The sequence below is a fragment of the Cibotium barometz genome, chromosome 19 (genome assembly GCF_041138505.1).
Source record: "Cibotium barometz isolate CiBa-2024 chromosome 19, ASM4113850v1, whole genome shotgun sequence".
In the NCBI taxonomy this organism is placed as follows: Eukaryota; Viridiplantae; Streptophyta; class Polypodiopsida; order Cyatheales; family Cibotiaceae; genus Cibotium; species Cibotium barometz.
In genome coordinates, this window is record NC_141064.1 from 49,694,602 (window position 1) to 49,708,450 (window position 13,849).

At 48.0% G+C, this 13,849-nt stretch overlaps 1 protein-coding gene across 2 annotated transcripts in view; it reads left to right on the forward strand.

Annotated features, from left to right (window-relative positions):
• Positions 1–12,637, forward strand: part of LOC147628708 (protein CNGC15b-like) — a 39,409-nt gene extending 26,772 nt beyond the window's left edge. The window contains exons 5-8 of one of the 2 annotated variants that reach the window (XM_086813936.1): positions 10,218–10,504; positions 10,987–11,098; positions 11,443–11,679; positions 11,774–12,637. In XM_086813936.1, coding sequence (XP_086670062.1) covers positions 10,218–10,504; positions 10,987–11,098; positions 11,443–11,679; positions 11,774–12,478 — 1,341 coding nt within the window. In that variant the 3' untranslated portion in view covers positions 12,479–12,637. The remainder of the gene's footprint in view (positions 1–10,217; positions 10,505–10,986; positions 11,099–11,442; positions 11,680–11,773) is intronic. The other variant, XM_086813937.1, reaches the window with a different exon arrangement.
• Positions 12,638–13,849: the final 1,212 nt, after the last annotated feature.

Sequence of the window (13,849 nt, forward strand, 5' to 3'; positions counted from 1 at the left end):
CTCTCTCTCTCTCTCTCTCTCTCTCTCTCTCTCTCTCTCTCTCTCTCTCTCTCACCCACTCTTTTTGGCCTCTACATTGACAAGATCTCGAGCTTCATTGATGGATTAGGCAAGGCTGGTCCCACACTGGCAGGCATATTGATCCCCATACTACTTTATGCAAATGACATCGTCCTCCTCTCAGACTCAGCCGAAGGGCTTCAAAGACAGTTGGATGCCTTACATGACTTTTGCACTCAGCGGGACCTCTCTGTTAACCTTGGTAAAACCAAGGTAATGGTCTTCAATACCTCCCGCCCCATCACATCCAGATTGAGCTTCACTTATAGAGGGGATCCTGTGGAGATTGTCTCATCCTATGTCTACCTTGGTGTCACTTTCAGTGGTCCATGCTTTACCATGCTTCCCGCAACACATGCCAGAGTGACGCGGGGATATGCAGCCTTGAGCTTACTTGAGCGGCAGTGCTTCTAGGCACATTTCTAGGAGCCTAGGACGAAGGGTTGGCTTTTTGACACTCTCGTCACACCAGCCTTGATGTATGGAGCAGCTTTCTGGGGGCCAGATTTATCCGATGAGGATTGGCAGCGAGTTGAGAGGCCCCAGGTCATGATGTTCTCCTGTATGATCCGCAGCAAACCATCAGTCCCACACCAGATTATCCAGGCAGAGTTTGCTGAAGCCCCGATGGTAGTGGAGGCCCTCTTCCAAACAGTCACGTACCTTCATCGCATCAGTCACATGGATCCCCACAGGTACCCGAGGCTTGCCATGGAGTCCTCTAGACAGCTAGCACTTGAGGGGCACTCTAGAGTATGGTATGCACTGGTCTCCACTTGGTTCTCAGTATACGGGCTCTGCATGGACCGCCTACCCCCCCTTCAGTACAGTTTGGACTCCCCTTTTTTTCGGCTGTCTCACGAGGATACCAACCGGGTTATCCAGTCAGATCTTCTTAGCCTCTACACACACTGCACATGGATCACACCCCCGGAGCTCCCCACGAAGATGCACTTTCACAGAGACCACTTCCTCACACTCACTGAGGATGGATTCATCCAACAGCCGGGCTACTTGAGTGTTCACATGTCCCATGCCATGCGGATTGCGATTGGCCAGATATGGGTTTCTTCCCACCGCCTCAGAGTGGAGAGAGGTAGAGCTGAGCGCATCTTCAGAGCCGGGAAGCTCGTACGGACACCCAGAGAGGAGAGGATTTGCCGACTATGCCACACAGAGGTTGAGACAGAGGAGCAATACATATGCTGCTGCCTAGTATACTATGAGATCTGCGGGAGGTTTCACTGTCTATTTCGTGAGGGATTCGGTCCACTCTCCAGGATCATTGACTTCCAAGACCAGCGTTGCCTGGGCCTCTTCCTGCATGAGCTCCGCAGACACAGGGACACCTTCTTGAGACATAGGCCCCAGCCACCCCGCCCCAGCCAACCATCACGAGTTTCTTCCGGACCCAGGAGGTGGAGGAAACCGACATAGTGGATCTTGTGGACCCTCCACGAGCTGCTCTGGACCTACCTCGCCCGAGAGGAGTTACCTCGGACCGAGCCTCTGCACTCTAGCGTGCCCGACGCCCTCGACCCCCCCCCCTGTCGGCCACGATCACCTCGTTAGCTCCAGATCTAGGACATGCTCCACCGCCATCGAGCTACCTTTCCACGTGACATAGCTGGGGGAGACCTCTCGGCCATACTCGTCAACCCCATGCTTGACATTTTGGAGAGTGGTATACCATCTACTCGGAGAGCTGATGTTGCTCCCATGTTTTTATGTTCTTAGTTTTCCATGACGAGTTTCCATGGACAGTTTTGTATCACCCCAGTGAGATAGCTATATTTATGTTTTCATTCTGTTTTATTTTCCATTCCATGATGAGATATGCCATGGACATTATTGTACCACTTTGGTCTCATAGGCCCATTGGGTCTTTAGTAGACGCTTAATCTCTCTCTCTCTCTCTCTCTCTCTCTCTCTCTCTCTCTCTCTCTCATGCCCCGGGGGGCTATCTGATGTTATTACTAGCACCATAGGTGTGAAGCAAGGATGCCCACTCTCTCCTACACTATTTGGGCTATACATTGATGAGGTGGCTGACTTCATTGGTCACGGTGGTGGGGACGGGGTAGACATCTCAGGTACCACAGTCCACATTATGCTATATGCAGATCATATTATTCTGGTCTCTGAGTTGCAGATGGGACTACAGCACCATCTCCATGCACTCGATGACTTCTGCACACAGAGGGGGCTTACAGTGAACCTTAGGAAAACCAAGGCCATGATTTTCCACACCTTCGACGACAGGCCATCTTCACACTAGCAGGAGGACAGGTAGAGGTGGTAGACTCATATGTGTACCTAGGGATTACATTTACGACTCCGCCAAGAAGATTTACTATGGCACAGGCAACCAGGGATAGACTCACACGAGGGTATGCAGCTCTGGCCATGCTAGAGAGACAGTGTCACCAGGCACACTTCCAGGAGCCCCGCACGAAGGGGTGGTTGTTTGACACACTAGTCACCCCTGCTTTGATGTATGCTGCAGCAGTATGGGCACCTGGGCTTGCCACCTCCACATGGTCTCAGATAGAGAGGCCTCAGATTCTCATGCTCTCACGGATGATCCGCAGCAAACCCTCCGTCCCACATGACATTGTCCGGACGGAGTTTGCTGCACCTTCTATGCTAGTAGAGGCCCTCTTCCAGACGATCTGCTTCACACAGAGGATCAAAGATATGCCATCAGATCGACTCTCACATAGAGCTTTTGAGGCATCCAGGCAGCTCGCAGAGAGTGGAGATAGGAGATCATGCTATTCACAGATGATATAGTGGCTCACTTTGCATGGTCTTGACATAGATCACCTGCCACCTTTCCAGTATGATATACATGCACCACATATCCAGCTCTCTCACAGTGAGAGGAACAGAGTCCTTCGGCAGGATTTATGGCAGCGATACACTCAAGAGACTTGGATTACACTCAATCAGCCTCTACCACCGAAGATGCTATACTACAGAGATCAGTTTATGCGTATCTCAACGGATGGATTCATACAGAGACCTGGACACATGGATGTGTACATGCCTCACGGTGCCCGAGTGGTGATTGGCCAGCTCAAAGTGTCATCACACCAGCTTGAGATTGAGGCAGGTAGGGTAGCACGGATCCCCAGAGCAGAGAGGATATGCAGACTATGCCAGGAGGAGGTTGAGAGTGAGGAACATTATGTATGCAGATGCAGAGCATATAGTGTCATTAGAGAGAGATACACCACCATCTTCAGTGGACATCCCTCACTCCGCCAGATCATGGAGTCCGCAGACCAGCGCAGATTTGGCCAATTCTTGCTAGAGAGACAGTGCCACAGAGAGACACTGCTACGGACTCATACCACAGGGAGAGGTGGGCGACAGCTCGAGCTCTCTGATTTCTTCCAGAGATCTATCCCAGTGCCTATCCTGACACAGGAGGGGGTTACACTTCAGTGCGCTGCGGACCTCCGAGCCAGACGGAGACCGAGAGCACAAGGCTACCAGACTCCCAGACTACATCAAAGGGAGATCACAGAGATACGGGCTCGACATCAGCACCATATCCAGGAGCGGCTAGCTCACTTACACTCACACCCGGAGATCATGCTCCGAGGTATTTTTGCCTCACCATCGCCTATGTATCACATATTACACCCCCATTATGGTACTGGTTGGAGCTAGACAGATCTGCATTGCATTCTTGTATACCCTGCGCATATAGGTTGCATACTGAGCCTCTAGCAGTAGTGCTCCATCCATCACACCCCCCCACTAGCTCAGTACTTTCATAGTTTATTTCATGTTCATTTTGTCCTTTTTTTTTCTGGACATCCAGAAGACATTGACAGTTGTACATTGATTCGTCTCATAGGTCGAGTTCGGCCTCTAGTAGACGTTAATACAGCTCTCTCTCTCATACATCGAGACAGGGCAGGAGTCAGCTGACATTCACTCTCGCAGGACGCCAGGTGGAGGTTGTGACATCATACGTGTACCTAGGGGTTACCTTCTCTGCAGCAGCCACGCGCTTCACCATGGGTTCAGCAGCCAGAGCTAGATTGACACGGGGATATGCAGCATTGGCTATGCTAGAGAGATAATGCCACCAGGCGCATTTTCAGGAGCCCCGGACGAAGGGGTGGCTATTTGACACATTAGTCACACCGGCACTGATGTATGGAGCAGCGGTATGGGCGCCAGGCCTTGCTACCCATTGGTGGACACAGATAGAGAGACCACAGGCCCTCATGATGGCACGCATGATACGCAGCAAACCGTCAGTACCTCATGACATTATCCGAGCAGAGTTTGCTTCGCCTCCTATGATGGTAGAGGCCATATTCCAGACTATATGCCTGCTAGACAGATTGAGAGAGATGCCACGGGACAGATTGTCATACAGAGCTTTTGAGGCATCTAGACAGGTGGCTGAGGCAAGAGACAGAGGATCATGGTATGCACAGGTCACACATTGGTTCTCACAGCATGGCCTAGACATGGATCATCTACCACCATTCCAGTATGACAGGGATGCACCACATATCCGTCTCTCATAGTGAGAGGAACAGAGTATTGAGACAGGACCTATGGCAGCTCTATACACGAGAGACATGGATATCGCCTACACAGCCTCTTCCACCAAAGATGCTATACTACAGAGACCACTTCATGAGTATCACTGATGATGGATTTATAGAGAGGCCTAGATACATGGAGGGCTTTTTACCACATGGCTCCCGAGTGGCTATTGGTCAGCTTAGAGTTTCATCACATCGATTGGAGATCGAGACTGGCAGAGCAGCACGGATCCCCCGAGAGGAGAGGGTATGCAAATTGTGCAGAGAGGAGGTGGAGAGTGAGGAGCATTATGTATGCAGATGCAGAGCATATACAGCCATCAGAGAGAGATATCCCATTTTATTCAGAGAGCCACATTCCCTACGCCAGATCTTTGAGGCAACAGACCAGCGCATACTGGGGAGATTCATTCTAGACATACAGCGTCACAGAGAGACATCATTACAGGCTTAGACAGCTCCAGAGGGGGGACGAGAGACACAGATTACTACATTTTTTCAAAGATCCATCCCACTCCCAGTCCCTACACAGCAGGGAATTACTCTCCAGAGAGCAGAGACACTCAGAGCCCACAGGAGACAGAGGACACCTGGCTTTCGGACACCACGCCTATACCAGAGAGAGATGAGAGAGATCAGAGATCAGTTTCACAGAGAGGGTGCGGAGCGACTGGCTCGCTTCAGAGCAGACCCAGGCATGTTCTTCAGGGAGCTGTGGACACCCCCTTCATTGATGTATACCATTTTATACCCCCAGTATGGTACAGGATGGAGCTAGCTAGGTTGCATATCATGATTGTATACTCCATGCATATAGCTTTGCATTCTCCTAGTAGTAGAGCTCCATCCCCTCCCCCCCCACTCATTGTACTTATTGCACACCCAGATTCAGCTTTTTTTTAGTTCAATACTTTTTCATTTTGTTGGGATGACAGAGGATACCCCACACAGGTACACTGATTTGTCTCATAGTGTCATGTGCACAGTGTGTATCTACCGTGTGCTACACGCACGCAAAACTAGTTTCGAGGCTTGGGGAAGCTTGGAACTAGACAGGCTGATTGACGAGCTGAGTTAGGGATAAACTAACGGGCGGGCACCCAAGTATGGACGGGCGGGCGGCCAAGTGTGGACGCCCGATGACCGGCCAAGAGCCTATAAAATGGTGGCCAAGGTTAGTTATTGGGATATAGAGAATCTCGCGAATTTGTGAGAGCTCTATGGTCTTGGAGCCTGGATCTAGTGCAGACGTGCACCTGCTTTACGCAGCCGAGGCCGGCAGCAGTCTCGAGGCCCGCGAGGGCAGCTTCGTGGCGGTATGGGACGTCGCGAGGAGGAGATTGGTCGGTACGTCATCCTAGTTAGCTCAGCTCGTGGCTCGGTGGGGACAGCCAAGACTGTGGGCTCGCCCACGGCTGTCATGGTTGGGAGGTGAGTCAGGCCTGCACCCCCTTGCTTGTTTGTTTGTTCGTTTGTTTGCAGGATTCGAGTTTCGAACCAAGATCGATCACGAGGGGATCCGTGGGGATTTGACACATAGGCCGAGTTTGGTCTTTTGGAAGACGTTTATCGGCTCCCAGAGGAGGACGATAATACATTCTTCTTCTTCTTCTTCTTCTTCTTCTTCTTCTTCTTCTTCTCTCTCTCTCTCTCTCTCTCTCCACAGACATTGTATCAGATCCACCAATTGTTGTAACCTTTTTGGTCTCATAGGTCATTTTGGCCTTTTGAAGACGTTAATATATCATTTCATTTCATTTCTCCCTCCTGCTCGCCGCCCTGTTCGCGCCGCTACTCGCCGCCGCCGCCTTCGCCCCTACTCGCCGCCTGGCTCTGTTGCGCCCTTGCTTCGCCGTCGTTTCACCGCCCGGCTCTGTTGCGCCCCTGGTCCTAGTAACGTAGAAACAACCAGCATCAAAAGGAGATTCATGCTGTCAGAACTGAGATTCAAGGCAAAGAGGAAATGTACAAACAACTGCAAGCTGAGATGCGAGAAGAGATGGAAGCCTGGAAGAATGCATGCCTGGCTGCATGCATGGAGAAATGTATGGAATTATGCAAGGAAGAGATGCACAAGTATGGCAAAGAGGAAGGAGAGCTAGCCACACAAGAAGCTCTTGCTCTAGAGATTGCCCAGTTGCGAGAGACATCAATGCCAAACTTGAGGCGGAACTAGAGAAGGCTAAGAAGGCAATCACAGTAGAGATTCAAGAGGCCAAATCAGGATTCCGGGAGGAGCATGCAAGCCTATGAAAAGACATGGAGGCAACCAAAGAAGAGGTTGGAGAAACCTCCAAATGGGTTGAGGTTGTGAAAAGGCAGAAAACAGTCCACACCTCGAATGCCACATCCATCATGATGGCCATGCTTGAGGAAAAGAAGCGTCGCCAATCTAGGGCTCTACATGTGCAAGTAAGAGGCTTGCAAGCGGGCAACTCACCAAAAAAGGATGATGAGACTTTATGTAGACAGATGGGCCTCACCGACACACCTTTTGTAGATGCTTGGCGAGCCGGGAAGGACTTGACGAGGGAGAGGCCTCTCCTCCTCAAGTTCAAAGATACGGAGTCCCGTTTGGCTTTCTTGAAGAAGAGGGCCACCCTCCGAACCACCGAAATATACCTTGGAGATGACCTCACCCCCTTACAGGTGGAACACAGGAAAGCCGAGATGGTTCAAGTTATGGAAGCCCGGAAGGCAAGGAAATGGGCCATTTATCGTGATGACCGAGTCATCGTCACAGATAAACGCCCCACATGATGGTGCGGGGCCTATGAGACCATAGATGCATTGAGGGTGGGAGTATGGAATTGCAATGGAACTCTATGGTTAGACACAGGAGGCTTCACAGAGACTTACACAGATAGGGATATTATCTTCTACACAGAAACGCATCAAAGTCCTGAGAGGGCTATCCAAAGTGGAGGGTTATACATGGGAATCAGCTTTCAGAGGACAAACACGCACCACTGTAGGGGTGCGTGGCTCCGGAGTGGCATGCTTGTTTCGCCTTCATTTGAGAGGCATGCTCACAATGGTTAGACACGATGAGGAGGCTCGTTTTATGTGGATGCGATTAGCCAGGCCTAGCTTGAGAGTGATGCATATTGTAGTGTGCTGCTTCCCACCAGAGAAATCAGAATATGCATGGAGGTTGACAGAGAAAGGGGAGACTCCCTATGCGCCATTATTTGCAGACATTGCAGAGCTCTCCCAGCAGGGAGAGGTCCTCCTATTAGGAGAGACTTTAATGCACGGACAAAAGGGGAACAAGTGCAAACATATGACTTCCAAGGAGATGCCATTATGTTATCAGAAATTGACTTGGCTGAGATGGGCCTCCAGGGGCTATGCATGAGCTGGTTATGTATAATGAGTTGTCCAGATGGCTGCAGTCGGCGGACAGCCTTAAATCTTTTCCACATGGGGGAGGCACTAGTATGGTGGATTACCTCATGGGATCTCCTGCTCTTATACCACATATCTCAGACTTCACCATCCCTCCTCCCCCCATACTAGCTGACCACGCATTACTTTCTTTCATGATCTCATGCCCCATCGTACTGCCCACACCCACACCCCCTGTCACCACCTTCACCCGGATTCATTTCCATCATGATCTTGACCACATCTATGAGGACCACCTCTCCTGCCACATTTCAGCTCTCGACTTATCCCTCCCTATCTCCACCATCACATCCCAACTTTCCTCCATCATCCATGACTCTACCCATGCCAGCTTCCCCTACACCACATGCTCCACAACAAGTTTGCCAGTGGGATTCCAACCCCAGAATGGATGATATGATGAAGAGTGCAAAACCACCAGGCTTCGCCTCTTACGCGAGAGGGAACATGGGCTGATTTCAGGCTTCAGCACATAAGATGCAACGCATCCTCCGTACATTCACTCGCCGAAAGAAACGGGCATTTCTCGCCAGACGAGAACAAGAGTTATACCAACTCTTTTTGAGCGAGGACAACTCAAAAACTTGGCGCATTCTAGAAGAAAAAAGAGCACCTACACCTATCACAGATCCTAGCCTTTGGGAAGCCTATGCACAACAGCTGTATGATGTGCCAAACCAGCCTATACCACAAATGTCACACATCCCTAGGCCTACATCATCTTATCTCTTTGATTCTCCCAATGTCACTAGGGCTCTTAAAAAACTGCATAATGGGAGAGCAAAAGATCATGAGGATCCACGCACGGAACATTTCGCCCACGGGCATCATGTATTGGCTCCCATTCTTGCCAGTCTTTTCAACAGAGCACTCTGTGAAGGCTTCCCACCCCCCTGGACCACCAACACCATTGTCCCCATCCACAGAGCAGGAGATCCCACGCCGCACGGACATGCGTCGAATTCAAGACAAAGTAGCGACTTTATCAGCCACTCCATTATATCCCCTTCAAAAGATCCCAAGTTGTAACTTGTTACTGTGGAAACTGTAGGACAAGGCACCAATGAGGACAAAACCTATTGTCATGTGCACATTCTTATTGAGTGCCACATAGACATGCTACAAATTTTCGGGCTGGTTTAAAATTGCTAATCAGCCCCACATAGGCCCGTGGATGTTGCTAGGCCCAAAGCTCAGGCTTTTAAGAAGTTTTTTTGGGCTATTTTTGCTTGCCAACCAGCAGCCAACTAGTCCTAAAGTTGGATGTTGCTAGGCCAGGCACCCAAAGCTTGGGCTTTTAAGAAGTTCTTTTGGGCTATTTTTGCTGGCCAACCAGAAGCCACTCAACGCTAATCAAGTGCATAGTCAACACGCTTCCACATTAGCATGTAACATTGGTGTCAGAGTTTAGGGTGCCTAGGGCCTTGCTTCAGCTATTCACTATCCCTCCGATTGTTTTTCAACTTTCTCCTATATTTCCCTCTTAACATTTTTCCATTTCTTGTGTGTGCGCGTATTCTTTTTTTTTTCCATTTATTGTGTGCATATTCTTTTTTTTTTCTTTTTAATGTCAGAGACCTGCTGTTTCTGTTGTACAGACATCTGTGTTTCCATTTCTGTTCCATGTAACTATGCTGCAATCTCTAGACGGGATGCACTAAGGTCAAAGGCATGTGGGTTCAGCTGCCACTATTCCACAGCTTTGGGCTGCAGTGCTGCATGTGTGTTTTTCCACAGTACATCCTGAATTGCATTCAGTGTTTTTCATGCGTACAAGGTACAGCCTGTATGATTGTTAGATAGTCCTTCCATGGCTCTGCCCCCAGATGCATGCCTCGCTTGTAGACCAAGGTTTTGGTTTGCATTTGTGGATCAATTTTGGTGGTGGGACAAGTGAGAGCATAAAGACATTGAATGTGCAAGTTTGATTGAGCCCAAGACTTTTATCTTGTTTTTGCTGTAATGGTGCCCAACTTGTCAGAATAGGGGATGCTATCAAAAGTTTGTAAGAACAAGGGGGATGCACTCTTTCTAAAAAGTGGGCTTAGAGGGAAAACTCGCATGATATTTGGAATAGTATGCAAGTGCTAGGCCAAATTTGTACCACATCCGTGCATGAACATGCACACATTGATAAAAGCATACGCCTGATAATGGATTTGTTTGCCTTTTCAGTTCTTTGGTGCCTGTTGGTACCTTCTTGCACTTGAGCGACAAGACACCTGCTGGCGCTTAGTATCAAAAGACGATACTACTTTTCACAAAAACTATCTTGATTGTAGCACCTTAGATGAGGAGGATCGAGATCAATGGAACAGCTCATCCGCTCAAACGCAGTGCCAGCCTAATGGGAACTTTAATTTTGGAATCTACCAGAATGCTTTGCAGTATAATATATCGTCTACGAAGAAGTTTTTCATAAAGTATTTTTACTGTTTTTGGTGGGGCCTGCAAAATCTAAGGTGAGGTTTGCTCTTTCTTTTGTATGCTAAACCACCCCCCCCACACACCCCCCTTCCCCCCCCTTTTTTTTCCAATGACTGGCTGCTCCTAGAGGGACACTACATGTGGTGGTGGGGGGGGGAGAATGTTGTGTGGATGGCCACACGAGGGGTCCAGTAATGCCAGATGATGCTGTCCTCACCTCTGGTCAAAAAAGGGCCAGGGTTCCAAGTGCGTAGAAAAACATACTGCCTCTCTTGCATGCCCTGGAGCTGCCTTGAATGTGCTCCCAGCAGCTGTGAAAAGTTTGCATGAGATCAGTCCAGATAGCCTGGGTGATTCTGCAGAAGGTGTTGGTGGTGGCTTAGATGGCTTTAATCCTGCTGTACTTGTGAAACTCCCATTGATTTGTTGGATCTAGAATTTCAATATGATTGGATCCTATGGTCTTTTCATCTCATTAGTGAAGGGAACGCTTATGTTGGTGTTGGCCTCTTTGCAGCACATTGGGACAGGGTTTGACAACAAGCTCTTTTGTTGGTGAAGTGGTCTTTTCAATAAGCATTGCTATTATTGGGCTTACTTTATTTGCTCGGTTAATCGGTAATATGCAGGTAATCTCATCAAGTTAAAAATGTTGCCCATATTGGCAATTCCATAAGACCTTTAATCATTGTGCATGTTGCTGGTTGATAGCAAAATTATAGACGTGTTTGCAATGTTGCATATCCTGTGGGCCTTTCACCTTTTACGCATTAGTTAATGCCTTGGGCTCCCCCTTAGCATTTCCTCTTTGCATTGTCCACGTCAAGCATTGGCCTACCCCTCTAGATTCCCTCAATCATAAATCCTGTAATTGTAGGACATGTAACTTGTGATCACTAACTTGAAGACCTGGAAGAGGGGTTTTGGAAGGCCTTGACCATCTTATGTTATTGGATGTATTAATAAATTGCAGACATATTTGCAATCACTAACAGTGAGACTGGAGGAGATGAGGCTTAAGAGGCGTGATATGGAGCAGTGGATGCAGCATCGGCAGCTACCTCAAGGATTACGTGAACGCGTCCATAGCTATGAGCAATACAAGTGGCTAGAAACCAGGGGTGTGAAGGAGAAAGAGCTGGTTGAGACCTTACCAAAAGACCTGCGCCGAGATATCAAGCGGCATCTTTGTTTGAATCTTGTCAAAGGGGTATAATCTCCTCTTTGATTTTGTAGGCTTTCTTTGATTTATTTTTGAATAGGTTTCATACTCGAGGGTTAAGCGTCTCTTGCCTGTCTTGCAGGTTCCTTTGTTTGCAAGCATGGACGACCGACTTCTGGATGCCATTTGCGAGCGCCTTCAGCCCACACTTTTCACACCTGGGACAAATGTGGTACAGGAAGGAGATCCGGTCATTGAGATGCTTTTCATCATTCGTGGGCACTTGAAGAGTGAGACGACAAATGGAGGCCGGACAGGGTTTTTGAATGTGGGTAAGCTGAAACCTGGCGATTTCTGTGGTGAAGAGCTCCTAACCTGGGCATTGGACCCGAAGTCAGGCGGAAATCTCCCTTCTTCGACCCGATCTGTTTGTGCAGAAATCGAGGTGGAGGCATTTGCCCTAAGAGCAGAGGATCTCAAGTTTGTGGCCTCTCAGTTCCGACGCTTGCACAGCAAGCAAGTGCAGCACACTTTCCGCCACTACTCACAACAGTGGAAAACATGGGCCGCATGCTCTATACAGGCGGCCTGGCGTAGGTACAAGAGACGCAAGCTTGCAGATCTTCGCAGGCGAGAGGAGGAATACAACTTGCAAACAGCAATGCAAGAGAATAGTCCTCTTGTTAATGCTAGCCTTGGGACTGCCCTCTATGCCTCTCGTTTTGCTGCAAATGCGATGCGTGCAGTCCACAGGCTACGGGATCTGCAGGTGGCAGAGGAAACCCTTTCAAGCTTGAAGTTACGTAAGCCATCCGAGCCTGATTTTTCTGCGGAAGAAGGTGATTGAACAATGTTTTTTTAATGTACCTTTTAGTTCAATGCGGTTTTACCTTCAACTACATCGAAAAGTTGCTGGGACCTTTATACAGCTTGTTGTTGCTTGTAATATTAACCATCGAATTAGTAAGTTGTGTATGACTGCAATTGAATCTGTTTCAGGTGCTCATAGCCTCATATGTTCTGCTGCCTGCATTCTACATGTATTATGTGTGTACATATGTATATTTATATGCATGCATGTAAGTTATGTTTATATGTTCAAGTTCCTCTCAAAGCTTTTTATGGTCTGAAAGTATTTTTTGAATTGAGGTATCTTTCTATATACAAAGAACTTTTCAAGACTTAAATGAGAGCCCTTAGATATGCATTGAATAAATATAAGCCACAAGATGTGACATCTTGTAATAGACAGTTCCTCTTATCATGTCATCATGTCTCTTTGATTTGTTACGTTTAGTTTTTGCAGTTGGATGAATTACATAGCATAATAGTAGAGTTAAAGGGTATATACTTCATTGCTTGCATTGTTAATAGCTCCTCTCTATGCTTCCACCACTTTGTGTTTTGACGTGATGCATAGCGAGAGCAGTGTAGAGGTGTTTAGCACCTCAATCCCTAGTAGTATACACATTGGACCACTAGTCCCAGCCCAAGAAAATAGCCTTGATTATTACAATTTCTTTTGCCTAGATTAAAGGAACCTCATGCAGTGGTCGAGTGTGGAGGAGATAATTGGTGTTATGGAGATGAATAAAATGGGTAAAGATATAGGAAAGTACACAGAAGCCATTGATTGACATTATTAGCACTGTGTGATATATGTAGACACAGTATTTGGACATTGTTCCCAACAATCGCTGGAGCGGCTTTCACAGACATGTGGAGGTCTATTTAAACATATGTGAAACACAGTTTTTCACAATATATTGTGTTGGGTTTCATGCCTTGGGTGATGTAAGCCAAGGAATTTTAGCCATCGACATTGTAAGCACCACATACTTGGAAAACTCACTAGGGTTAGATTAATCCTCATCACAACCAAACATCGACAGTTGCAAGAGTGTTCATGAAGAGTGCGGTTATCGCCTTTCAATGAATGGTATGTAAAGGATCAAACTTCCAATCAATCGCAACACTTGGATTCCCATGGGTGAAGACACGACTACAAAAGATGTTTTAGGTTTCTCTAATGAGGATTCTCTAATGTTTTAGGTTTCTCTAATGAGGATTCTACTGAAGATTACGCACTCAATTGAATATGCTACGCATGACTCTCTACCACTAATTATAGTATGGTTATGGCGGAGCACGCTTCATCCTCATGCTTAAACACATTGTTGGTGAGGGTGGCCAAGGACTTGAGGTTCTAGGCTAGTTT